Source organism: Chelon labrosus (genome assembly GCF_963514085.1).
Source record: "Chelon labrosus genome assembly, chromosome: 14".
In the NCBI taxonomy this organism is placed as follows: Eukaryota; Metazoa; Chordata; class Actinopteri; order Mugiliformes; family Mugilidae; genus Chelon; species Chelon labrosus.
The window spans coordinates 4,161,047-4,185,606 of NC_140347.1; the positions used below are offsets into that span (position 1 = coordinate 4,161,047).

A 24,560-nucleotide genomic window follows, 5' to 3' on the forward strand; every position below is an offset into this window, starting at 1 on the left:
CGGCTGTAATGAGGCGGAACATCAGAGGCCAGAGGACAAATAAAAGCCATCCTCATCGATCCCACCTGCTGCTCTCCTCCACATCTGGGTCAAATATTCTCAGCTCGACTCAGCCGTTCAAGCTGTCCATCATCGGGGAGGGGGTTGTAATGTTTATGCTGCCGTCACTTTGATTGTCGCTGGGATTTACCGTGCCGCCGTACCGCCGGGCAGCATACCTGCTTTAGTGCGCAGATTTATGGGCGACCCTCAGGTGCTGCTCCTGCCCTGGCTTGTGTTTGGCCGTTGGCCTCGTCACGGTCGCAGTTTGATTAAAGCGACTCTGAACGTCCGCACTGTAAATCTTTAAAACTGGTTTTGTTTCCTGTCACTCGTTAATCTCGCCGAGAGAGAAGAAGGAGCTGTGAGGCGGCTACTGTTCACAGATTGCAGGTTAAAGAATGAACTCTGAAGTGCATCACATGTGAAATTAAAGACCTGTTTGATTGTATTTCTCTTATTGCTTTAAGTATTTTGCATCTTCCAAGTTTAACTACGTCTAGTTGAAGGCAGCAGAAAATCGGAGCTTCTTAAAGTTCAAACTAACTCCACCCTGGGTCCAAATTAAACTTCAGTGTGAGCCGCATTCATAAAGAGGTTTTTCCAAACCTCCCGTCATATTTGGTGGTTGTCCATGATGTCACCAGACCTAGGTGGCGACCGCGGCCCACTCCTGTGATGTTTTGCTTCGTTTACATGAAAGCGGGTTTGGGTTTTTTGCAGACTGGTGGTTAACGGGGACTTCCTGCAGCTCTCTAAACAAACTGAGGTCAGCTTTTTATCAAACACCACAATCAGCAGTGAATCAGCTTTTTCCCCCCGGAGCTCGTTACAAAACTTCAGTGACCACATGGAAACTTAAAGTCCCTCACAAATCAAATCAAAGACTTATTTTGATTGTGATTAGTTTTTTTCCTGCAGGAAGATCTTCTGTCTTTGTCGAGCAAATTTGGCTTTTGATTGAAAAATTTTTTGCTCATGGAAGGGTTGCAGGTACAGAGGTTGCACAGACATATTTTCCACGTTGGAACTTTTTACAAATCCACTTAAATGTCTGTTGGAGATGCAGTGTAATGACGGTCGGCTCATTGATGATCTCGTTCTCTTTGAGTCCTGATTTTTTTTGTCAAACTGACGCCATTAAAAGTTGCTGAGTTAGCATTTAGCAGCTCATGTTTGTGACTCACTCACTGGATTACTGTGACTGCAGAAAACTTTATTAAGGGATGGTCTGTGTGTTAATTTGATTTATCTGATTTATTTTATATATCGGTATAAGCCAAAAGAAGAAAGCAGAATCTGAATAATGAAAGAAATCCGTTTATTTAAGATTCACAAGATGAAAAGTTTTCTCTTCCTCTTATTTTCTACATCTTTGTTCCAGTTGGCTCATCCAGAAACAAATGTACAGCTACAGACATACCGTCATAGTAATTAGTATTATAATATCATCGGTCAGCTTCAGATGATGTCTAAGTAAATAAATATATTCAATCTTTAATCAAATCTAAACAAACACAACTACATTAACTACTATTACTTTTCCTGCATTCCATTTCCTGGTTGTTAGCTTGCTAACCGTTAGCCTCATGGCTTCTAGATACTTACAGTGAGCTGATGTGTTGTGACATGTTTGCGGACGTTTTGAGAAATGTAATAGTTTGTAAATCGATCATACGAGGGACGAAAATGTTGTTAGCTTCATCTTTTCACAGCTTCATATTACCTACATTGAGTTGCCCGGTCTTAGCTAGCTAACTGCTAGTCTAGGTTGCTCACGACTTATAGCTAACCATTTAAACCACAAGAATTTTGTGTACGAGGACGTACGGCAAATGTTTCCTGGTTGTTAGCTTGCTAACTGTTAGCCTCAGTGGCTTATAGACTCACAGCGGTATTCTCACAGCTTATAGCTTTTAGCACAAGCATTTTGTGTACATGTTTTCCTTTGTCCTGACCACAAGCTCACTAGGTCCATCTGAAGGCAGCATGAAATTCAATAACGGGATACGTTAACTTCACAGACCTTAATGCTCAGTTTGACTTTTTAAGATACAGTTTTTGAGCTCTTTCACAGTTCAAACTAATTCCACACACAGTCCAGATTTAACTCAAATGTGAGCAGCGTTCATAAGAGATCACGTCATAAACATGTAGCGCTATTTCCTGGTTGTAAATGATGATGTCACCAAACCAAGATGGCGACGTCCACTCCTGTGACACTTAGGCTTCAGTTTTCCACTGCTGGAGGCGTCAACACAGACAGGGCAACATGAGACAGGATTTTACTACTGTGGCTCAATGATAGCAGCAAAATGAAATCATGCTGTTCATGTCGATAGATACTAAATTAGGAATCTGTGAGATTTGTTTCGAATCAGTTCTCCAAGTAACCACCATCACTGATGAAAAAATAAAATACAAGGAATCAGGAAATCTGAGGAATCTAAATTTATCGGACACATTTTAACAATCCTATCCACCTCCTACACAAGGGATCAACACACCTGACAGATGTCTACACCTCAAACTGAGTTAACTTTTGTTTAATCGTATTCACATGGGGAAGATGATGAAGAGGAGGAGCAGAGCTGGGGGGAAAGCGGTCAGCAGGAAGTGGAGGCTGCAGCGTGAGGCGGCGTCCAGCAAATAACCGTCATACTTCCCTTGACACAGGCTGCAGTCGTCGCCACAGAGCTGGCAGGTGTCAGTTTGGCTCATCCTCCAGGAATTATACGTCGCCGCCGTCTTCCTCCCTGCAGGAGGGTCAGAGCTCAGAGTTTTATATCCTGTTTCTGGTTTTAAATTTTTCTTTTGTTTTAGCGTAAAATTTCTGACACAAAAGCAACCGACAGCACCTTGTTCTTTTATTATTTTCATTTTTTTTTTTTGTATTTGATTCGACCATGTCATTATTATTCATGTGAATTTTGATCATTTAAAAAAAAAATGTGTACATGTATTTATTGAACATTTAGTGAATTTAGCTTGTAAATTGGTCATAATATAATATAATAAACATTAAAATGAAAATAAAAATGAAAATAAAATAATTACAACACAATGAAATATATTTGAATTTAAATTAATATATATTAAATTGCATAATTGCAAAATTTTTCCATTAACATTAAAAATATTAACTCTTTATTTAAAATTAAACTAAATTAAATTAAATTGAAATATAATTATATTTAATATATTTGACTTCAAATTAATACAATTCTTTTTTATTATTTTTAATAATATAATATTATCTATCATATAAATCAAATAAAATCAAGGGTTATCTTGTCTTACAGTGAAGAAAGTGTCTGTTTTTTGTTATTAATGGACGGACAAACACTTTCAGTCTCTTTGTCTTTGAACATGTCCTGTAACCTGATGACTACACACTCATTCATACCAGCTCATTCTCCGTCTGAATGGCCGCGGATATTTAACTCCATTGTTGGTGTTTCTGTTACTCCTCTTCAGCTGAAGCATTGTCTGTGCAGGAGGTCACAAACATTCACACGCCTGAATACGATGAATACATGAACGGTTCCTTTCAGAGGAGGAGCTGGAAGATTCAGGTTTCAGAAATCAGGAGACTTGATCGTGACCAGGACAGCCGTGTCCACACAGGCTAAAAATCTCTTACTGAAATGGACACTGACCTTATTTCTGCATAATTAGAATCCTTGATATAATTTAAACAGGTGGGTTGTATAAAATAATCTCCATGCAAAGAGAAATTATCTCTAGAGACCAATAACGTTTCGGATATTTTAACATGGAGGTCGGCTTTTAGAGCCTCTAGTAGACGTTAGAGAAACTGAAGCTGTTGGCAGATGTCCCGATCAAGTTTCTTTGCCCCCGATCTGTTCTTTTAATATTAAGCATTGGCCAATCTGATGTTAAATGTCCTAGAGTTGGTCTCCTGTGTCTTCCTAAAGTCTTTCCTTGTCTTCCTTGTCTTCCTTGTCTTCTCCTAGAGTGGACTGGATTCAGTCCAATAAATCTTTCTGTCAAAGTTAATGTAGTGTGGAGAGGGTAGCTGGTACCTTGTGTTCTCTACTCCAGAAATGTTCTGGTCATCCAACACTGCCATAAACTCCCTAACCCTCTCTGGAAGACGTTTCTCCTTAACGCTGTCTCCAGGAAACTTTTCTCTTCTTTTAAACGTTCAGTGTTTGTTGTTGTTGTTTGGGTGCAGCCTTTGACTGAGTGGACTCCATGGATTCTGTTTAAATGATCAACTACTACCACCTCAACAAACATCCACATTACAGTAGTTACTGACGAACAGCTTTGATGCTAGCCAACTGCCATTAACACAGAGGAAGAAGAGCTTTTTATGATTTGGTTTGTGGCAGACCTAAAATAAATCAGGACATCTACTTTTACCACATGCAGCCTGGTCCTGGTACATTTCTTTTGCATATTCACCAGCAGACGCCTTATACTCACGGGGTTCGTAGTAGTCATAGATGAGAACGGTTGCGTCCTGGACTTTGGCGACCTTGTACTCCATGACCAGAGGGATCTCCAGACACATCTCCTGTGTGGTCACCTGGAAAACATAGTCAACAACTTTCAAACACTGGCCTCTTCAGTTCAGGACGTCTACGGTTTGTGTCTGAGTGCAGCTCACGGAGTCCAGGTACAAGACCACCTTCCCCGGCTGGGTCTCCACTCTCTTCACCACCTCGTCAGTCGCGATGCCATCCTGCTGCAGACTGAGGCCGCTCAGCAGACCCACCTCCATGATGGCCATGCCGGTCGCATTGAGGCCCAGACCCTCGGACAGACTGCAGAGAACGACACAAGCACGTTTCACCAGAATGATCTCAGATATGAAGCAGGTGGAGTGAATGAACCTCAGAGGCCGATGTGTTTACCTGCTGCAGATGAACAGGTGAGCAGAGTCGGGTTCGGAGTCAAACAGCTCGACGGACAGGTGAAAGGCTTCATGCTCGCCGGCGTCCCGTCTCCTCCTCATCAGCCCCTCATTCCTGACGTTATAAAAGACGTTCAGCTGAGGGAGGAGGAGAAGATACAGATCATCCACCAGGAACTAGAATCCTTTTAAAACGTTGATGTAAAAAATTAATAATTTAAATAAGGAACATATTTGCATATTTCTTCATCCTGATACCTGAAACAGGATGAGTCCACGACCTTCTGCCGTCACCTGGAGGTTCAGCTCGTTCTCTGGCTCAATCTGAAATGAAAAAATGACAAACATGGAGCTCAAGCATCAGAAATAAAAAACAGCCTGGATTTCATTATTGATGGGGTTGGGGGGGTTGTACCCGCTGACTCTGATGGAGCAGGTGGTTCTCCTCGTTGATGCTGAAGGTGGCGACCGTGGTCGAAGCGTCGCTCTTCACTCTGACGGTGGCGCTGATGTTCCGGGTCCCGGCAAGGCCGGCGAACGTGGACAAGGCCTGAAGAGCTACAACTGTGTCCTGAGAGACAGAACGAGACGTGAGACGAGAAGATGAGAATGTTTTTGTCTCGTTGGACTTTGACTGGATTTACACACGATCATCTCCTGGTTCTGGGCTGTAGGGTCTGATACGGCTGCTTTGTTGTGTTGGAAAAGAAACATATAATAATCAGCCACGACATTACAACCACCAACCAGTGATGTGAATTGACCAGAATAACCTTCACTGATGGAGACCAAGAACATCACCACGGTGCCATAACATGGTCCATCAGACCAGAACCTCCTTCCTCCATGTTTCCTGGTCCAGTTCTGATCTTCCATCAGAAGTCCGAGGTCAGCACGGACCCAGCAGTGTTCTGACTTCTTTCTATCAGAACCAGAATCATGATCCTTGGTCCAGGTCCCTAACTCAACTAGAGCTCTAGTTCCTGGTCTGAAGTGATCAAGAGGAAGGAGAACAACCAGAGACAGGAGGAAGAAAATGAGGAAGAGGAAGAAAAGGAGGAGGAGGAAGCCAACAGTGGTCCAAGTAAGGGGAAGAACCAGAGACAGAGTCATGGGCCAAGGATCCTTGAGGAGGAGGAAGTAGAAGATGAGGAAGAGAAAGTAAATGAATAAGAGGAGGAGGGAGAGGATGAAGAGGACGAAGAAGAAGAAAAGGAGGAGAAGGAGGAAGTGGGAGAAGTGGAAGAGGAGGTCAACAGTGGTCCAAGGAAGGAGGAGAACCAGAGTTAGGGTTAGGGTTAGTTTGGTTCTTTTAGTTATTTTTCCTTTTTCTACCATCAACTCTGAGGAGAAAATGTTCATCTTGCTGCCTGACGTATCCACTGATATGGGTCAGTGGTCATAATGTTATGGGTGATGTATGTTTTTTTCCCCCTGGTTTCTGACCTGAGTGCTCCCAAATCCTCCGCCGTGGTTCCTCTGGCGGCTGAGCCACTTCATTAGGCCAACGCCCTCTGAGACCCGGTCCAGCTCGTGGAGAGACAGCAGGACGTAGGACGCCATCTCTATGTCTGCAGAGCGGGGTTGCCACGATGACAACAGTCCGCCGCCCGGGGACGACCACATCGGCACGCCGTCTGGAGAGAAATTCAAAGACGTCCTTCAGGAACAGCTTTCTTTTCTCTACCACAAGGCGAAATCTTCTAAATACAATGATTATTTTTGTTCTAAAATAAAGAAAACCCACAAGTCCTGTCCATGGTTTGTGTTTGTTTTTTTTGGTACGAGAAGGAGGCAAACACAAGACCATTGACTAATGGACAGTACTCTCAACGCCCCTCCAGTCTTTTAGCACCAAAGAAGGATGGAGTCAAACACATCATGAACACCCAAGAGCAGCATCTGTGTCGACCTGGCCACCATCGTACCTCTCATCTCAGCTCGTCCAATCAGATTGCTGAGTGCCGTATTGGCGCTGGAGCGTCCGGCCAGAGCCAGAGCGTAGGTGAGCAGGCTGAGGCTGTAGTTGCTGGAGATGCCCAGTGCCAGGCGGGTCTCCAGGTACATCAGGGCGGAGGACACCTGGCTGTCGTAGCGAGCCTAACAGACGACGAAGAGGGCAAAACTGTTTGAGATGAGTTTATATGGAATAACAGAATTATAGGGGGAAAACCCAACTGGTTATGGACAATAAGAACCAAGTAGAAGCCTCAGTCTTATAATCCATGAGTACATATAAGGTTGGAGGCTTTTTTTCTTTATTATTAAATACACAGGTTCCTAACAGGAGGGTTCAGCCCCCAATCAAACAAATAAAGCAACATATCATATTTGAGTATTTAGTTATTTCTTTTCCTTGTTTCATTCTCCTGGTTTCATGTGCCTCTCACCTTGATGTCAGCGTCCCCCAGCAGAGCGAGGAGGACATAGGCCGTGAGGGACACGGGCCCATCCAGGCCTCCCTGGAGCTCAGTGTGGATGACCCGGCCGGGCTCCTCGAACCTCCCGTCGGGCCCCTGCCGTTCCCCGATCCAGTACGCCACCCTGCTCAGCACTTGGTCGTCAACGGCGATGAACGGCCTCGCCTGCAGGAAACACCTTAACACAAAGGCGGAGAGCCTGCACAAGACCAGAGAGACCTCCCATCAGATCAGTCCTGGGTTTTGAAGGAAGACGTCGGGGTGTTTGAGACGTACCAGGTGCTTCCAGATGAGTCCTGGTCTCCAAAGGCGCTGAAGGATCCGTCTTCTCTCTGGAAGGTCAGCTCCCGCTCATAACCTGGTTGAAAAGAAAGTCAAAACAAACAAGAAACAAGAGCAATCTGGTTATTTAACTTAGTTCAGTCCAAATAAATCAGTGTGTTACAGGCATATGGTTTAAACCGTGGAGTTACAGGCAGAAGAACAAATTTAGATGGATCATGTGATGATGGCCGTGGTTTTTAATGTCAAACTGTGGCTTACAGTCATGGACGAAAGTATTGGCACCCCTGGAACTTTTCCAGAAAATGCACCATTTCTCCCAGAAAAAGTGTTGAAATTACAAATGTTTTGGTATACACGTTTATTTCCTTTAAGTGCATTGGGACAACACAAAAAAGCAGAAGAAAAAAGCCAAATTTGACATAATTTTACACAAAACTCAAAAACTGACTGGACAAAATCATTGGCACCCTCAACTTAATATTTGGTTGCACACCCTTTGGACAAAATAACTGAAACCAATCGCTTCCTATAACCATCAACAAGTTTCTTACACCTCTCAACTGGAATTTTGGACCACTCTTCTTTTGCAAACTGTTCCAGGTCTCTCAGATTTGAAGGGTGCCTTCTCGCAACAGCAATTTTTAGATCTTTCCATAGGTGTTCTATGGGATTTAGATCCGGACTCATTGCTGGCCACTTCAGAATTCTCCAGCGCTTTGTCTCCAACCATTTCTGGGTGCTTTGTGAGGTGTGTTTTGGATCATTGTCCTGCTGGAACACCCATGACCTCTGATGCAGACCCAGCTTTCTGACACTAGGCTACATTACGAGCCAGAATGTTTTGATAGTCTCCAGATTTCATGATTCCTTGCACACAATCAATGCACCTAGTCCCAGAGGCAGCAAAACAATCCCAAAACATCTTTGAACCCCCACCGTATTTGACTGTAGGTACCGTGTTCTTTTCTTTGTAGGCCTCATTCGGTTTTCTGTAAACAGTAGAATGACGTGCTTTGCTAAAAAGCTCTACCTTAGTCTCATCTGTCCACAAAACATCGTCCCAGAAGGATTGAGGCTTACTCAGGTATGTTCTTGCAAACTGCAGTCTTGCTTTTTTATGCCTCTGTGTCAGAAGTGGGGTTCTCCTCGGTCTCCTGCCATAGCGCTTCATCTCATTCAGACGACGACGTATTGTTCGAGCTGACACCGTTGCACCCTGAGTCTGCAAGACAGCCTGAATTTGTGTGGAAGTTGACTGAGGTTGTTTATCCACCATTCGAACAATCCTGCGTTGCATTCTTGCATCAATTTTTCTCTTTCGTCCACGTCCAGGGAGATTTGCCACAGTTCCATGGGTTAAAAACTTCTTGATTATATTGTGCACAGTTGACAAAGGAACTTTAAGATCTCTGGAGATTGACTTGCAACCTTGAGATTGTTGATATTTTTCCACAATTTTGCTTCTTAAGTCCTCAGACAATTCTCGCCTCTTCTTTCTCTTCTCCATGCTTGGTGTGGCATACACAGGCAAACAACATAAAGGTTGAGTCAACTTTTATACATTCCAACTGGCTTCAGTTTTGATTTCTATATTGCCAGCACCTGTTACTTGCCACAGGTGAGTTTAAATGAGGATCACATGCTTGAAATGAAATTATTTACCCACAGTTTTAATAGGGTGCCAATGATTTTGTCCAGTCAATTTTTGAGTTTTGTGTAAAATTATGTCAAATTTGGCTTTTTTCTTCTGCTTTTTTGTGTTGTCCCAATGCACTTAAAGGAAATAAACGTGTATACCAAAACATTTGTAATTTCAACACTTTTTCTGGGAGAAATGGTGCATTTTCTGGAAAAGTTCAAGGGGTGCCAATACTTTCGTCCATGACTGTATATCAGAAACCTGTTGAATTTAACATGCTGCCCCATAGCTAAGTCAAGTCAGTTTTGTAAAAAATAATAAGAAAGACTAACAGAAAGACAACTATAAAAAATAATAAAGTAATAAACTCACAATATGTAATAGTCAGAAAATAAAAATAAACTAATAATCAAGGAGCAGGAAAAAGTAGAAAATATATATAGTAAATATTTATATAATATTTTTAAAAAATAATTAAATTTTTTTTTTTAAAATTCATTTTAATTTATTTCTGTTTTTAATTCTTTTTTCCAAATTTAAATAAAATAAATAATAATAAGGATTTATGAAGTAGGTCTTGGTTCCCGGTTTGGACCATGTGATTCAAGCCGCGAGTAACGAAACATTCAATCGGTGGATTTTAATTATGATGTAAATAGTGAACAGTCCTTTGGCTTAAGTAACATTTTTAAATCCAATATTTTGTGAAGATGTTTGTGGACTGAACCCCTGACTGATGTAGAGGGGAGAAGAACTGGTTTTGTGGAGCTGGACCTTTCATCATGTAGCCCGTGGCTCTGTCGGTGATGTCCCGGTTGGCCTGCCCGGTAGCGCTCAGATACTGGAGGACGTAGATGTTCGGTGCAAAGTTGATCATGTTCTGTTCCCCGCAGCCGTGGGGCATCTGGATCAGGGAGTCCAGGCCGCTGATGGACGGGCCCAGGATGTCGCCTTGGTCCGAAAAATAACAAACAAACAAACAAACACAGAAACCAGGACAAGTTTAACGTTCAGTGAGCAGGACCTCAGGGTCAGGTTCATGTGGTTCATTGAGTTCAGTGAGATGGACCATTACCATGGAGACAGAATCAAATACATGTGTCACTGTGGAACTTTACTGATCAACTGGAAATAGAACAGGAGAAGAAGAGGGAGGAGGAGGAGAATGAGGAAGGAAGAGAAGGCAAGAAGAGGAGAAGGGGAGGAAGAGGGGGAGGCAGAGGAGAAGGATGATGATAAGGAGGAGAAAGTGTAGAAGAAGAAGGACTAGGAAAAGGAGGAGAATATGGAGGAGCAGGAGGAAGAGGATGTGGAGAAGAAGGAAGAAGAGGTGGAGGAGAAGGTAGAGGAGCAGGAGGAGGAGGAAGAAGGAGGAGAAGAAGTATACCCTCCTCCATGTCAATGTCCAGTCCTGAATTGAGGGAGTAGAAGAAGAAGATGAACCAAAGTTGCTAGACTCCATGTAAACATGACCGCTGTGACTGAAGCTCTCATTTTAACATTAGAGACTGTACTAAATCTGAATCTGTGGTGCGTTTACTTACCCACAGCCGTCACTGAAGCTCTCCCGCTGCCCTCCACTACATCTGGGGGGAAGGAGAACCTGACTGTCCTGGACAGACGTGGATTCGATGAAGAAACCTCCATCAGCAGCGAAGAGGAGAAGGACTGCTCCAGCCCTTCGGCCTGTGGGACGGGTAGAGAGAGGGAGCTGGTGAGGGACGATTCCTGGAGGTTTTTAATGAACGAACGCTCTGATAAACTCAAGCTGACAGATGTTGAACTCGGCTTCCAGTTCAGGACCTGGACGAAGCTTCTCCTCATCAAACACTGATCCAGGAGTATTTCATTAACAACACGACTAAATATGCTCTTCACTATCCCATATATTTACACCGTAACACATCCTCCTCTACTAAGTTCATAATATTCACTTTATTATGGAGATTCATTAAACTTCACACATGGACGATGTCTCTTCAGCCTGATTAGAATGATTCTGAACTCAAAGGGCTGTGTTCACATGGACGCGAAAAAATCAGGTCCTTCTGGTGGATGAGGGGTAGAAGCTCTGGTGGTGGTAACCATGGTAACCTCACCTAATCATCTCCTAATAAGTCAAAATCAGGTTGAAGAGTTTCCAGGAAGGACAGAAACATGGAGGTAGAAAAACAAAGATGAACCAAGATGGAATCAATGTGGACAGAGACGATGGAGATGTGGAGACATCTTGGTCATCTTCTAATATTCTTCACATTCAGGACTGGAGACAACCTCCACTCCTCCTCGGTTCCTCCTCTTCCTTCCTCCTCTTCCTTCCTCCTTCTCTTCCTTCTACTCATCATCCTTCTTCTTTTCCTCCTCCACCTCCTCCTCCTCCTTCTCCTCTTCCTCCTCCTTCTCATCTACCTCCTCCCCTGCCTCCTCCTCCTCCTCGTTCTTCTTCTGCCGCTCTGTTTTCAGTAGATGTGACGCTCCTCATCACCAGAACCTCTTGATCACATCATTTGATTCAGTCTCCATGGAAACGGCTCATCTCTGATCATGTCCATTTAAACGATCCTTCAGATCAGTCTGATCCGATTTGATTGTGGTTCTATGACTTATTTTATTCTGATTATTGGAGGAATTTTATTGTTTTATGTCCCCAACATCAGGGGAACTTATCTGTGGAACTACAGATGAGACCAGACCAGACAAGAACATCCATATAAAAGTGTTTCTAAAATAACTTCAACAGCACCTTGACGAGAACGGTCTTGCGAACGAAGTCGGACGCCGCCGCCGCCGTGGCCTTCACGGAGATGGGGATCTCTCCGAGGACGAGCGGCCTGATGGGAACGAGGACGGTGGCGCCGCTCTGACTCTCCACGTACACCCGGCGAACGCTGGCCATGGAGAGATCCTCGCTGTCTGGGAAGACGAACTCGAAGGTCTCGCTTTCTGCCACAATCACCGTGACCTACAAGACAAAAGGCCGGAGAGAGTCCACCCAGATCGGGTTTAACGGGATGACAAAGAGGGAGAGGAAGAACTACAGGAGACATGTTTATAATCCTCACTGCAGAGCTGATGTTAAAAAACGATGGATTATAGAAACTTGACGCCTGGAACAACCACAATGACCCTCAGAACTGTGTAATCAAACACCTGCTGCGTTCCACTGTTTGTACACGCTGACATTTACTTCTTATCTAAGCAGATGTGTCTCATCAGTCTGTTCACAGTGACCTACATCAATCTGGATTTACATCAGCAACGTTTATCACCTCTCACAGCCTCATATCCAAGAAGAGATGTTGTAGTTCAAGAGTTTGTAGTTAATTTTAAGGTATAGATTATGAGAAACCACCTCCACTGACTCATCTTTGACTCATCAGCTGATCAGTCAGAAGGTTTACCTTCTGGATTCTTCTTCTTTAACAAAACGATACCAATCTCCTGCTTCTATTTAACCCTAGCTGGTGAATAAGAACCCCCCCAGGTACTTAAAGTCATTTAAGTGAAACAGGTAATAAGTCAAAAATCACTTTTGATGCTCTGAAAACTCAATGAGCATCTCTGTGAAACTGGAAAAAAACCCTGACTGAAGAGGGGATGTGGACTGAGATATAATCTGTCAATTTACGTCTCAGTCTAAAGATCTGTCCTCAAAAAGTTTCTCCAAAAGAAATCCCTGCTTTGTCAAAAAGACAGGCCTGGGTCAAAATGAAAGATCTAGTTCGTATTAAAATTAAGTCACAAACTAGTCAAGTATAAAGTATTTCTGGTAACCAAGTTGGGTACAACTATCAAACTGCAAACTCACACTGTACACAGATGATACCGCTCTTTATTTGAATACTTCTACAACTCAATAAACTATGAGGTTAACTGGTTTCTTGTATAGTTTTGAACTGCTATAGCCTCCTGTGCCCCACACAACATCTCTAAACCCCAAAACCCAAATGGGAAACTTGCTCCTGCTCTGCTGGTATAATCTGCTCAACAAACACAACAAGTCAGAACTTCCAAACACACTCTAATCCGTATTTACTCACCAAACAGGACCACAACCAAACAAAAACATTTTCAAACAGCCCACTGAAGCTTCTTGAACAGAACTAAAAACCTCATAGTTGTTGATTATTAGAATAAAGAGCGGTATCATCTGTCTACAGTTAATTAAATTAAAGGACAATACTAGTTTGATAGTCTTACTGCACTTACTTATCAGAAATACTGTATACTTGACACGATGTTTATGTCTAATTTCACATTTCATTTCAACCCAGGCCTCGTTTTTTGTTTGGTTTTTGACAAAACGTGAATTTCTATTGCTATAGATAAAAACTTAAACCAGTCTTTTGGATCTGAAGACTTGGATGAAACCCAACAAGTCCAGGTGTCTTTGTTTGAGCTAGTTTTTTTTGGAGATTTATTTGTGAATTCTCCTTCACTAAAAATATAAAGAATTAACAAAACATTTCAAGATTTCAGAGAGTAGTATGGCTATCAAAGTTAAAACAAATACAGTATACTTCTACAAACATCTCTAACTTGTTGTGGAGCCGACTGACCTGCTGGCCCCGTTGGAGGTAGTTGAACAGAATGACCTCCAACACCAGCACCTCTCCTCGGATGATGTAGGCCGGAAGATTCAAGGACAAGAAGAAATCCTGGAAGACCGTGAGCTGCAGCGTGGGCACATGGAAGACTCTGTCACATCTGATGCTAGTACAGACAACTGAAAACAGTCGGGACTAGAGCAAAGTGGCTCTAATTTAATATAACAGCAGTGAAGTCAGAGGGCTAATGAGGCTTTAAATTGTTCAACATTTAAAGAAATAACTGACAAAGGGAAGAGAAATATTACAAAGGCATTGACGGCATGTTAGTACCTCTGCTGGCTGCTCTACGAGGCCCAGGCCCAGTTTCTCAGACATGACAAAAGCAGTGGCCGTCCAGCTTGTGATGCTGTCTGGCACGGTCAAAGGAATCTGCTTCGTGGTTGAATCACTGCTCAAAAAAATAACAAAAAGTTAAATTGTTATTCTTAAACTAAAACATTTCCCTCAAACTGTGTTTGCACTAAAAATGTTTCTGATTCATTAATAATCGCGTAGCCTGGAAGCCAGATAAACTTCCCTACCTATGAGTCACTTGTGGTCTGGACCATCTGTTTCAGGTTTCTGTCCAAACACAAGCACGTTTTCACCTCCTTTATTTAAGTAAAACTAATACTGGATTGAAAGGACTGTTGTAGCCGGAGTTTTCAACTAATGCTTATTCATTGGGAAGGGGAGTTTTGACAGGTTTTGCTTTACACCGCCATGACAAGCGTTACATTTGGGTTTTGGGGTTTAAATGTTCTCTGGGGCATAAGAACATGAACAGGCTGGAAATTATATCAATAACAAGCCTTGAATTGGGTGAAGAGTAAATACAGAACATTTTATTTGAACAATACTGAAACCTCATAGTTTGTTGCGTTGTAGAAGTATTAAAATAAAGAGCGTTATCGTCTGTGTACAGTGTGAGTTTGTAGTAAATAGTTAATTAAATTAAAAGCATCATACCAGTTTGATAGTTGTGCTCCACTTACTCACTGTATACATTACTAGTTTCTGACTTCCTTTTAGTAGAAACAGGATGTTTATGTCTGGCAATTTACGTTGCATGGCTAATTTTGAGTTCCCTTTCGACCCGAGCCTCAGACTTTTTGAGAAAGCATGATTTTCTTTTATTATCTGTTGTAAATGTGAGTGGATAAACTCCCTCAGAAATCTATGGGAGATGTTGCAGCCCTTTATCTTTTTGTTTAAAACAAACTGTGAGGGTTCTCAGTCATCCAGGCCATGGTATATCCAAAAAAGGTTTAAAAAGGGCAACTGGACTTGTAGAGTTTTATTGAGAAGACGTTTCACGACTCATCCGGATGAGCTGCCTTTTTAAACCTCTTTTGGATAAACTGGTCGCATGTTATTTCTTTTTCAGTTGATGCCAGTTTGATGTTTGCGATCCGTCACCCTGTGTTAACGTCCATCCAGATCCAGGTCTCTGGAAAGTTAGTGCGCTCATGTGGCTCCGGTTGTTGCTCGATGGGTAGATTGTGCGGCTGGGTCATGTCAAACATTTCCTCCCCTGCTGTTAAGAAAAGGAATGTCAGTCACATTAGCAGCTGTTCTTAAAATGGGCGTTAGAGGAGAGCTTTAGTTCAACACTTACGGAACATTAACCACTCCAACTTCCTTGTCGGTATGTGTAAACTGGCGTCCGTCAACGGCACAAGATCACTGGTCTGCACGGTAAAAAAAAAAATCACATTTACAGCCAGGTACAGACAGAAGAAAATGTGAAAATGTAAGAAGAATAATAGGCAGGTTGAAAAATTGTTCATTCAGGTAGGAGTGGATAACTGCAGGATTCCATGAAGACTGGGCAGGCTGATGAGACCACGACAACAGATGTAGTATAGAGCTCCACAGGTAATGCACAACTCCAGGCTGAATCCAAACTGAACCATTTTTGTTCCTAACATCTAACATCAGCAGAAGTGTCTCTAGGGGGGCTAACCTTAAAGACAGAGTACGGGTCTCCTACTCTGAGCGCGTTTTCATCGGCGTAGCCGTTGACCATGGAAACTCCAAACTGTTGAATCTCCTTCAGCACCTGTGAAAGAAACAGAGTATCAGAGCTGCTAAAGTTACAGCTCACAAAGAGCAACAAGAGACAAAGCCAGCACTTATTGTCTAAAACCAGTTCAGCCGAGCTGAGATAAAACAGTTTGTGCTGCTTCAGCTCAAGTTGGACTGAAACTGGGATGCAAGGAGGGGGTGGATTGAGTTTCATAGGTGTAGCTGCAAGGGATGAGACGAGACAGGGACATGATCCAGTTGGAAACGGTTGGAAAATATTGAACTAGAGAGGACTCCGGGGAGCCATGGAAGCTTCAGAGAGTGGAATATTTACTACTAACCCTTATTTATCGGTAGAGAACAGGAAACAGGCAACTGAGGGTCAGACTGGAGTCACTGTCAGCTCCTTCACATGAGACCAAATTATCAAAAAGTATAAAAAGCTGAAACAAGGACGACTGTACTTGTTGGGTTTTAATATTTACTTTGGATGAGTAGTCGTTGCTTAAATTGTGCTATTTGTAAATGAATCGTTATTTTACGTTGATTGAAAGCACTTCTAAACTGATGGACTTTAATTTAACCCTGAAATCAACTAGTAATGGAAAAGGTTTGCTTACTCTTGCACCTTATGTAATATAGGCTCACTTTCCTGAATAAACAAATAAGCAGGAACCAGTTTTCATTTGTTTAATTGTTTTCTCTTGTTTACTTGAAAATCTGCTTGTTTTGAGTCGTTTTGATGCAGAAATGTAAAAAATTTAGTTTTAAAGATTGTCGTTTCTCGTGTCCGCTGCATTGCCGAGGTCCTGCAGGAGCCTCGTTTGATGTTAATTTTGCTGAAAAACTGTACACAAACTTCAGCGTAACGCTTCACCATCGTGACAAACGGCGTCCTCATGTAACCACAGACGGCTCTGAATATATCAGTCTCACCGCCTCCTCTGTGATGTCGTTGTGTGATCCTGCCCAGCGTGCCGCCTTGTCGACCACCAGAAGCCCGACCAGCGACTTGGGCTCAGCCACCTTGACCCTCAGGGTGACCCCCTCGGCCGGCCTCCTCTTGGAGTTGCTCCAGCTCAGAGAGACCTGCAGATCCCAGGCTGTTCAGTCACATATAGGACGCAACCACCAAACTAGTCAGGCTGAAGCTACGGATATGATAAATACCTGGTTATGTAAAAATTTTCGGATGGGCAGCTGGATCGCATCGTTGACGACCTCTCCGTTGGGACTGACGCAGTAAACGATGATGGAGGCCAGAGGAGCCCAGGAGACTTCTGGAACCAGAGTCAGACCTCCAGAGCTTCTCCCAGCAGCCACCGGGCGACCTCTGGACATCACCTCAACACAGAATAAGACTTTCAATATATGTTATATATGATGTTTATGATGTTTATGATGCATGGTATTGCATTGTGTTTCTTACCATGTAGTGAACAGCTGCTGTTGCAAAATTCCCCTCAATGTGCAAATGGAGGGGTGAGCCAACCTGAAGGAAGGAAAAGTGGTGATTTTATTCCAAAGTAGACTAAATGTGTTTAAACGTGTTTAATGTTATGTATTAGAATAACTATCTGTAGCAGGTGTGCAGAGGTCATTCAGGTAGTTGTACATCTGTACTCTTGACCAACACTATCTGTTCAATCTCAACACAAATGTGACCGGAAATGGATGGAAATTTAACTTTGCATCTTGGCGACACAGATGGCAACATTTCAGAGAGCACTGCCCAAGCTTTACGTTCACCTCTGGAGGTCTGGAGGGTTGCTGGATCTGTAGGTATGACTGACTGGGGGACGTGTAGCTTCTGTAGAGCTGTAGAGTGTTGGAGCTGTCCTCAAACGAAGCCTGAAAACAAACCATCAGGTCAAAAGAAGACAAACGTGGAAAAAAAAAAGGTTTTCTTCTGGTTCTACATGAAGCTGCACTTTATATCCGGTCATGTAATACTATGGAGTCTGATTTTACAACTTAAAACAGCTTTGTAGTTCACATTTAATAGACCTTATAAGATACTGGAATCAAAAAAGGGCTGAAAATGGATGAGGCCAAGTTTTACCTTTGCTGTCCCTCGTCTGTCATTGGAGACTCATGGGCACGCCCCTTTGAAGGACCGATTGGTTGGGGTTCCTATTTAAATATCGTGCTGACGTCACTCTGGAGTGACTGCAATTGAACTCCAACAGTTTGCCTGACACTGGTGTACCGAACTGTGTTTATTGATGTGCTTTGCTTTGTTTTATTTGACACCCTTCGTCCTGCCTTAGTGCTGCGCTTTCTGGTAACCTTTCAGATCTTTCAAAAAAAAAAAAAAAAACGATTCAACCTGGTTTAATGTTGCTTCCCTCAGCCCCTAACAGAACTGGGTTGTAGCATTAATGGGGGCTCATCCAGAATATCCAGGGTAAGTCTGGGATCATTCCAGCCAGGTCCAGGATATTTTACCGGCAATTTTAAAAGTTTAGGTAGGTTGTGTTGTGTTTGGAGAGATCTGACTGTGCAGCTGCAACCTATTGCTCTCGTTAGTCATCATAGCACAAAAATGATCTTAATCAGTCGTTAAATATCTTGATGAGCTTTCAATAAGCAATAATCTTTCAATAATCTGGCATTATGGCTCTTTTTGTTCCGACGATATGCCGACGATACGCCACTTTATGTTATGTTAGTATATATATATATCTATATATATATATATAGATATATATATATTATAATAAGAGCACTGTGTTCAATGTTTTAATATTCTTGGCACATTATAGAAAAAGACTTTAAAGAACTTCCAACAGAAGTTAAATGTTGGTAAACAATGTTAGTTATCAAACTAATATAGTCAAATTTATTAACGTCAGTTCAGACAATTCTAAAAAATAAGTGAATTGCCACTTTTACAGCTACCAGGCTATAAAGTATTAATTTTGAAGGATTTATTTCCAGCGACCCTGATTTTATAAACCCAGCGTTACTTACATCAATATAGAGCGACTCTGTTTCATTCATGATCTCAATGCGGAGAGGGATGATTCCATCTGCAGGGACAGTGAACGCCATGTCTTTAGGGGGTATCTCCTCTGATTCTGAAGAGTTGGTACTTTCAGGCTTCTCTTTTCCCTCCATTATCGAAACCCACGGAGTTTGTTTTCGCTGCACCACAGACACTTCGGCAATCTTTTGCTGATCCGCGAGCGACAGTGGCTGATTGTTGTATGTGGATATTTTCAGCTATAAAAGAAAATAACTTTTTTACTTTTTTTTTATTTCAGCACAGTATGTAAAGCAGCATGTACTATATACATACACACAGTTATCTTTAATTTAAATCACTATGTTAATGTTTTACCTAGGGGGAGCACCAATGTGGAAGTGCATATAGCTAAGCTACAGGTGGGGGAAATCAGGTGTTTGTGGAGAACCAAACAGTTTTTGGACCATGTCATATGGAAAGCACCGAACATTGTTTATTGTTTATCCCAGAACACACGTCCGAACAAGTTCACCCACACACCACCTCAGTGGCTTATTTAAGTTCATTTAGTTTTCTTTAAGTCACTACAATGAGGAAAAAAGTCAGAACTTGGAAAAAGTCAGAAAAGTCTCAGAAAGTAAAATTTCTGAGAAAAATTTGATAATTAAAGAAATGTGAAAGGGTCAAAATTTAGGGAAAAGTCAAACATCTGAAATAAAAAAAGTCTTCAAGTCCCAATTCTGAGGAAGAAAATCTGATTTATTTATTTATTTATTTTTTAAGTAATCCTCCTCCTCTTACGGACATTATACTCAATTACTCAATAAAGCAATATATATTTTTTAATAAAAGAAATAAAATCCAGAAACCTGAGTCAAAGTCAAAATTTAGGGAAAAGGTCAAAAATCTGAAAAAGTCATAAAGTCCCAATTCTGAGGGGAAAAAAGTAATATAGATTTTTATGGATGTAGATAAAGTAAATGTTGAATCTATAACTTTTCTTACCCTGGCAGTGAAGTTTAAAAAGGGCTTCAGAGTTTTAGGATAGTCTTCAAAGGAGAGTTTGTATCTGTTTCTTGTCAAAGTCACCTTCGTCGTACTGCTGTAGGTGAGACCTGAAAAGACCAGAGGATTCACAACATTATGATTCACCTGACAGAAAACACAACGGATCCAAAACCAAAGGCCCTGCGATGGTTTCTACAAGAAACACCTGTGAGATGTTCCGTCACGTGAACCACGACTTTTACAAACTCCACGGATCCGTCGTAGTAGATCATTCTGGAAGGTCTCATGTTCATGTACATGTCCGGAAGGTCAAACGAGAACACATCTGTCCCGTCAATCTGAATAAAGAGAACGCTCGTTTAGCCAAAAGGCAAAGGTCAAAACATTAAGTACACCGGTGGGAGAACAAGCCACGATTCAATAGTTCTACACAATAAAAACTTCTCTATCAGTTATTTTAAACTAACACTAAATACTAGAACTTTCATGAGGCCCAGATTTAAAGCAGAACTGTTATAGAAGATTATTGTTTTTTATCTAGTGTACCTAAAACTGGCAAGTGAGCATCCAATTTTAGGTGACTGATTGACTTGCAAAGAAATTTCTTCTAAATCTGTGCTTGTCTCGATCGACAGTCGAGAAATCCAAAAATGTTGTATTTATTAAAAAAGTATCCAACTGTTTGTTCTTGTCACTAGGAAATCATTTTAACTTAATAAAATTCAGATTACACTTTGTTTTATGTGTGTGAAGCTTCAAACTGAACCACAGACCTCTCTGTCTTCATCAAATGCTTCGTCAATGCCATGAAAGTGATGAATGTACGTTATGTTCATGTGTCCTCGAACAGGTTTACCATACATGTACCTGAGGACAAATAGCAAACAGAATACACTTTAAATCATCCCCAGCCTCATTCTTCTTCTTCAGCCGCTCAAACACGATGAAACCAGAGGCTCACTTTGCCGTGACGACACCGTCCAGAATGTCCTCGCGATAAATGACGTCCGGAGCTTTAATCACAACCTCAAACTTTGGCAACACTGACGACAAACGCACAACAACGGAGGGGTTAAGATGAGACAAAGACGATGGTTTGGTTATAATGTGGGTCAGAGAGAAGGAAGCATACCATAATGAGCAACAGTGAACGTCTTCTCGCTGGAAACGCCCTGGAAGAGACAGAAGATGACAAACAAAGCTCGTCTTGATTCAAATATTTAAACGTGGTCAAGGAGAATTTTCTAAAAACTGCATCTCTAGACAAACTCCAAAAGCTCCAGAAACAATCAGCTTTCATGTTTTCATGTTTCACACCTGAGAATATGGATGAATTAACGTTAAAATGTCGTGAATCGAGTGTCAACGAAGCAGCTTTTTCACTGTAAATCATGAAAAACTAAAATAATGAACTCCAACATGAGCTGCAGGAGGATGAACCAACCAGTCTATATCAGAGGACAGTTCTCTCTCTATCTGAGATGATTCCCTTTCTGTATCTCACCAAGCTTTCCAACCCTCCTCCACCCCCAGCTCCTCCTTCATCAGTACTGGTTCATACACTGTAAAACATCACAGTTAAGTTATTTGAATGTTTTTCTTCTCTTTATCTCCAACAGCTTTGATATTGAACTCAATTTGACAATTTCTTTAAATGCAAACCTAAAGTAATCCATTGTCTTGACTTCTTGTGAGTTTTGTCTCTGTGGTCAATGTTCATTTAACTCATGTTTTAAGTTTTGAGTCTGGGAAAATACTGGGAAATTTTCGTATATTTTAATTAGACAGAAGTATTACTGTAAAATGGTGATACCTTTGAAACAAGCCTCTGCAACAGGGGTGTCAAACTCATTTTAGTTGTTGTGGGCCACATTCAGCCTAAATTGATCTCAAGTGGGCCGGACCAGTAAGATAACAGCATGATAACCCATAAGTAAAGACAACTTCAGATTTTTTCCATTTGTTTTAGTGCAAAGAATAACAAGTAAATTACGATAATGTTTTCATTTAACAAACTATCCTTTAAAAAAAAAGAATTTCTTAAGAGAAATAAGTGTAATTTTGTCAGATTGCTGTCTGCTGTCTAGTCCTGAGTCTCAGTGTTTGTGTTCTGTCCACTTCTCTTTCTAAAACAGTGGAGAAATTAGGACTAGCAGATATTTTCATTGAAAAATTGCAGTCTTCATTGTTTTTTTTTTTGCAAATTCATGCTAAAATTAGACCTTCTGGCGGGCCGGGGGCCATGTGTTTGACACCCGTGCTCTACGATCACGGTATTTCAACGTCAGCAAAGATATTGGCACCATAAGTGTAAAAGACGGTGGATTTTAAAAACTGTTTCTCCACCAGAAGTGAATCTCAAAGTGGCTCCTCTCTAAACAGAATAAATAAAATAAATGTTCAAGTAGAAAGTAGAAACTAAAACATTAGTGCTCTCAGCTTAAAATGGCAGCTGATAATTTAGATAAACTGATCTCTGTTCTACAGTGTGGATGATTGCTCTGCTCTGTAGCAGTGAGCTCCCAGAACTTATAAAACTAATTTACTGTGAATGCAACTCATTGACTGAACCTTAGGATTCCTTGGTGATATTCAGACGGCGGTTCCTCCACTTTCCACACTTCCTTCTGTGTTTGACGTTCTCTAAAAGGAGTTTATTCAGAGTTAATGTGGTGGAAGTGCAGCCGACTCACTCTGACCGTGGCGACGATGGTCCATTCACCCAGAGGAGGGTTTTCAGACAACTCGAACTCCTTGGACACGACCCCGACGACGCCGTCTGCGGCCAACCACTGGCGGAGCAGGTTTCCCCTCGGATCCTGGACACAGAGGAACAACGGACGGAGGATTATCTGACGTCTTAAAGGAGAACGGGACAGTGATTCGTTTGAGACTCACTCTGATGATGACGTCCACCGGGCCGACGTCCGGCCTCCCGTCGGGACGGATGGACACGGCTCTGATCTTCACCGCCTGCCCCGGACGGTACTTGGGCTTGTCGGTCTGGATGATGGTGGAGAGGCCGATGAGGCTGAAGAGCAGCTTCGTGGAGTTGGAGAAGACCTGGACTCCGTCTGTGTGACCTCTGACCTCCAGGATCAAGGAGTTAAAGTTGGTGGAGTCACTCCCGATGATCTGCAGGAGATCATGATCTGTCTGAGGTTATGGGTTCAGAGCCCTGATTCTAACACACAACTGAGGTTTGGTCTGGTTTAACTGAGCAGAAGAGAGAAGGTTCTACTCTGCTCTGTTTATTTTGACGTGGTCGTACTTACAGGCGGCAGCGTCAGCAGCTTGGTTGAACCTTTACAAACAGAGTTTAACGTTAGAAGACGATTAGAGGATCAATCATCGGTTCAGATGAAGGTGAACAGATTTACCTCCTTCTACCGTAGCAGAGTCTGAGGACAGAGTCTCGTTACCGACAAGAATCTGAGCAGAAACAACGACCGGCGACGAGGTCAGGATGGTGACGGAGACCGAGGCTGGGACCCCGGACCTGAGGGACCTGGGGGCCAGGAGCAGGTAGGAGGGCTGGGGGCCGGGCCTGAGCAGCAAGAGTGGAAGATGAAATGAAATGAAATGAAATGATTTGCTTTTTACGACACTGGTGTTTTAGTTAGTTAGTTAGGGTTAGGGTGAGGGTTAAAATAAAATAAAATAAAATAAAATAAAATAATTTTTAGTTTTGTTTACTTGTGTTGACTATTTTATATGTAAAATATAACAAAACTGTAACATGGATAAATTGTTAAATAAACCAATTTAATGAACAAATCATGGAATAACTTAATAATAATAATATTAAATATTTTATAATATTGTCATCAGTCATCTTTCAGCCAGTCACAAAAAAAATCATGAATTTAAAAATTATAAAAAAAATAAAAATTATTTTTTTCAAAGAGAAGGAAAAAAAAAGTAAGTAAAAAAGTAAGAAGAACCGAGGCAGTCTGGTGGAGGCAAGCAACAAATATACTCCGACTAAAATAATGATGATTAATAAATAAAAATAATATATTAGAAAGGTTGTCGACGGCCTAGAGAGCATCATGGCTTACAAACTAATAATCTCAACACAAATTAAAGTAGTAAATACTAAATAATTAATAGAGAAATAAAGATTAATGTGACATATTTGTGCAAAACAATAGAAATGTTGCAAATGATATGTTTTACTTTAAATGAAATAATGTAACAAAAAAACAGAAGAAAGTAAAAATCCCTTTAGATACTAATGAAAATGTAAACATGTGAATGTATTAACTCCGAAGTCCTTTAACTTTCTTCTGTAAAGAGCATTAACGTTACTGAATCATGGTAAATAAGCTGTCCAGGTGAGTCCAGCCTCTACCTGTACCCGTCCGTCGTGTTCTGTCCAGAGGAGACGGCGATCAGGACCAAGAGTCCCAACATCTGGAGACGCTCCATTTACAAGGATGACCCTCACTCCACGGGGCTTCGCTCGGTGCTGGGAGCAGATGATTAAAGCCTCTTCACTCATACCTGCACTCAGGTGACCACACCCTGCCAGTATCACCTGATCGACTGAGCCGGGGTCAGGTTACCTCAGTCCCCCCCACGGGGAGGCTTCATTTCTGGGTGGTTCTGCTCAGATTCAGATTCTAAATTCAGGTTAAATAGACTCAGCCAGAAATGTCATTATATAAATTTTATTCACTCATTTATTCCTGGTTATTTT

General features: G+C 41.8%; 1 protein-coding gene across 2 annotated transcripts; it reads right to left on the reverse strand.

Annotated features, from left to right (window-relative positions):
* Positions 1–1,337: 1,337 nt before the first annotated feature.
* On the reverse strand, positions 1,338–24,324 carry cd109 (CD109 molecule). 2 transcript variants are annotated; one of them, XM_084559789.1, is made up of 33 exons: positions 24,219–24,324; positions 23,239–23,405; positions 23,134–23,162; positions 22,757–22,993; positions 22,552–22,677; positions 20,991–21,030; positions 20,820–20,901; positions 20,632–20,725; positions 20,064–20,196; positions 19,856–19,965; positions 18,856–19,107; positions 17,632–17,733; positions 17,312–17,374; positions 17,053–17,226; positions 16,819–16,971; positions 15,821–15,916; positions 15,473–15,545; positions 15,274–15,391; positions 14,146–14,263; positions 13,825–13,938; positions 12,009–12,227; positions 10,810–10,951; positions 10,040–10,216; positions 7,618–7,699; positions 7,312–7,540; positions 6,850–7,021; positions 6,368–6,558; positions 5,337–5,492; positions 5,180–5,245; positions 4,923–5,059; positions 4,676–4,832; positions 4,492–4,594; positions 1,338–2,795 (listed from the first exon to the last, which is right to left on the reverse strand). In XM_084559789.1, exons 1-33 carry the CDS (start codon positions 24,287–24,289, stop codon positions 2,596–2,598), a joined length of 4,383 nt encoding a protein of 1,460 aa, XP_084415915.1. In that variant the 5' UTR covers positions 24,290–24,324; the 3' UTR covers positions 1,338–2,595. The 2 variants fall into 2 exon arrangements, with proteins under 2 accessions (XP_084415915.1, XP_084415914.1); XM_084559788.1 differs by having other exon boundaries at positions 24,213–24,322.
* Positions 24,325–24,560: the final 236 nt, after the last annotated feature.

Coding starts and splice junctions, on each gene's coding strand:
- cd109 (XM_084559788.1), bottom strand. CDS start 24,289: ATGGAGCGTCTCCAGATGTTGGGACTCTTGGTCCTGATCGCCGTCTCC. Junction 13,939..14,145: donor TCGTAGAGCAGCCAGCAGAG/GTACTAACATGC, acceptor CCCACGCTGCAG/CTCACGGTCTTCCAGGATTT. Junction 7,700..10,039: donor CACGGGCTACATGATGAAAG/GTCCAGCTCCAC, acceptor CTTTTCAACCAG/GTTATGAGCGGGAGCTGACC.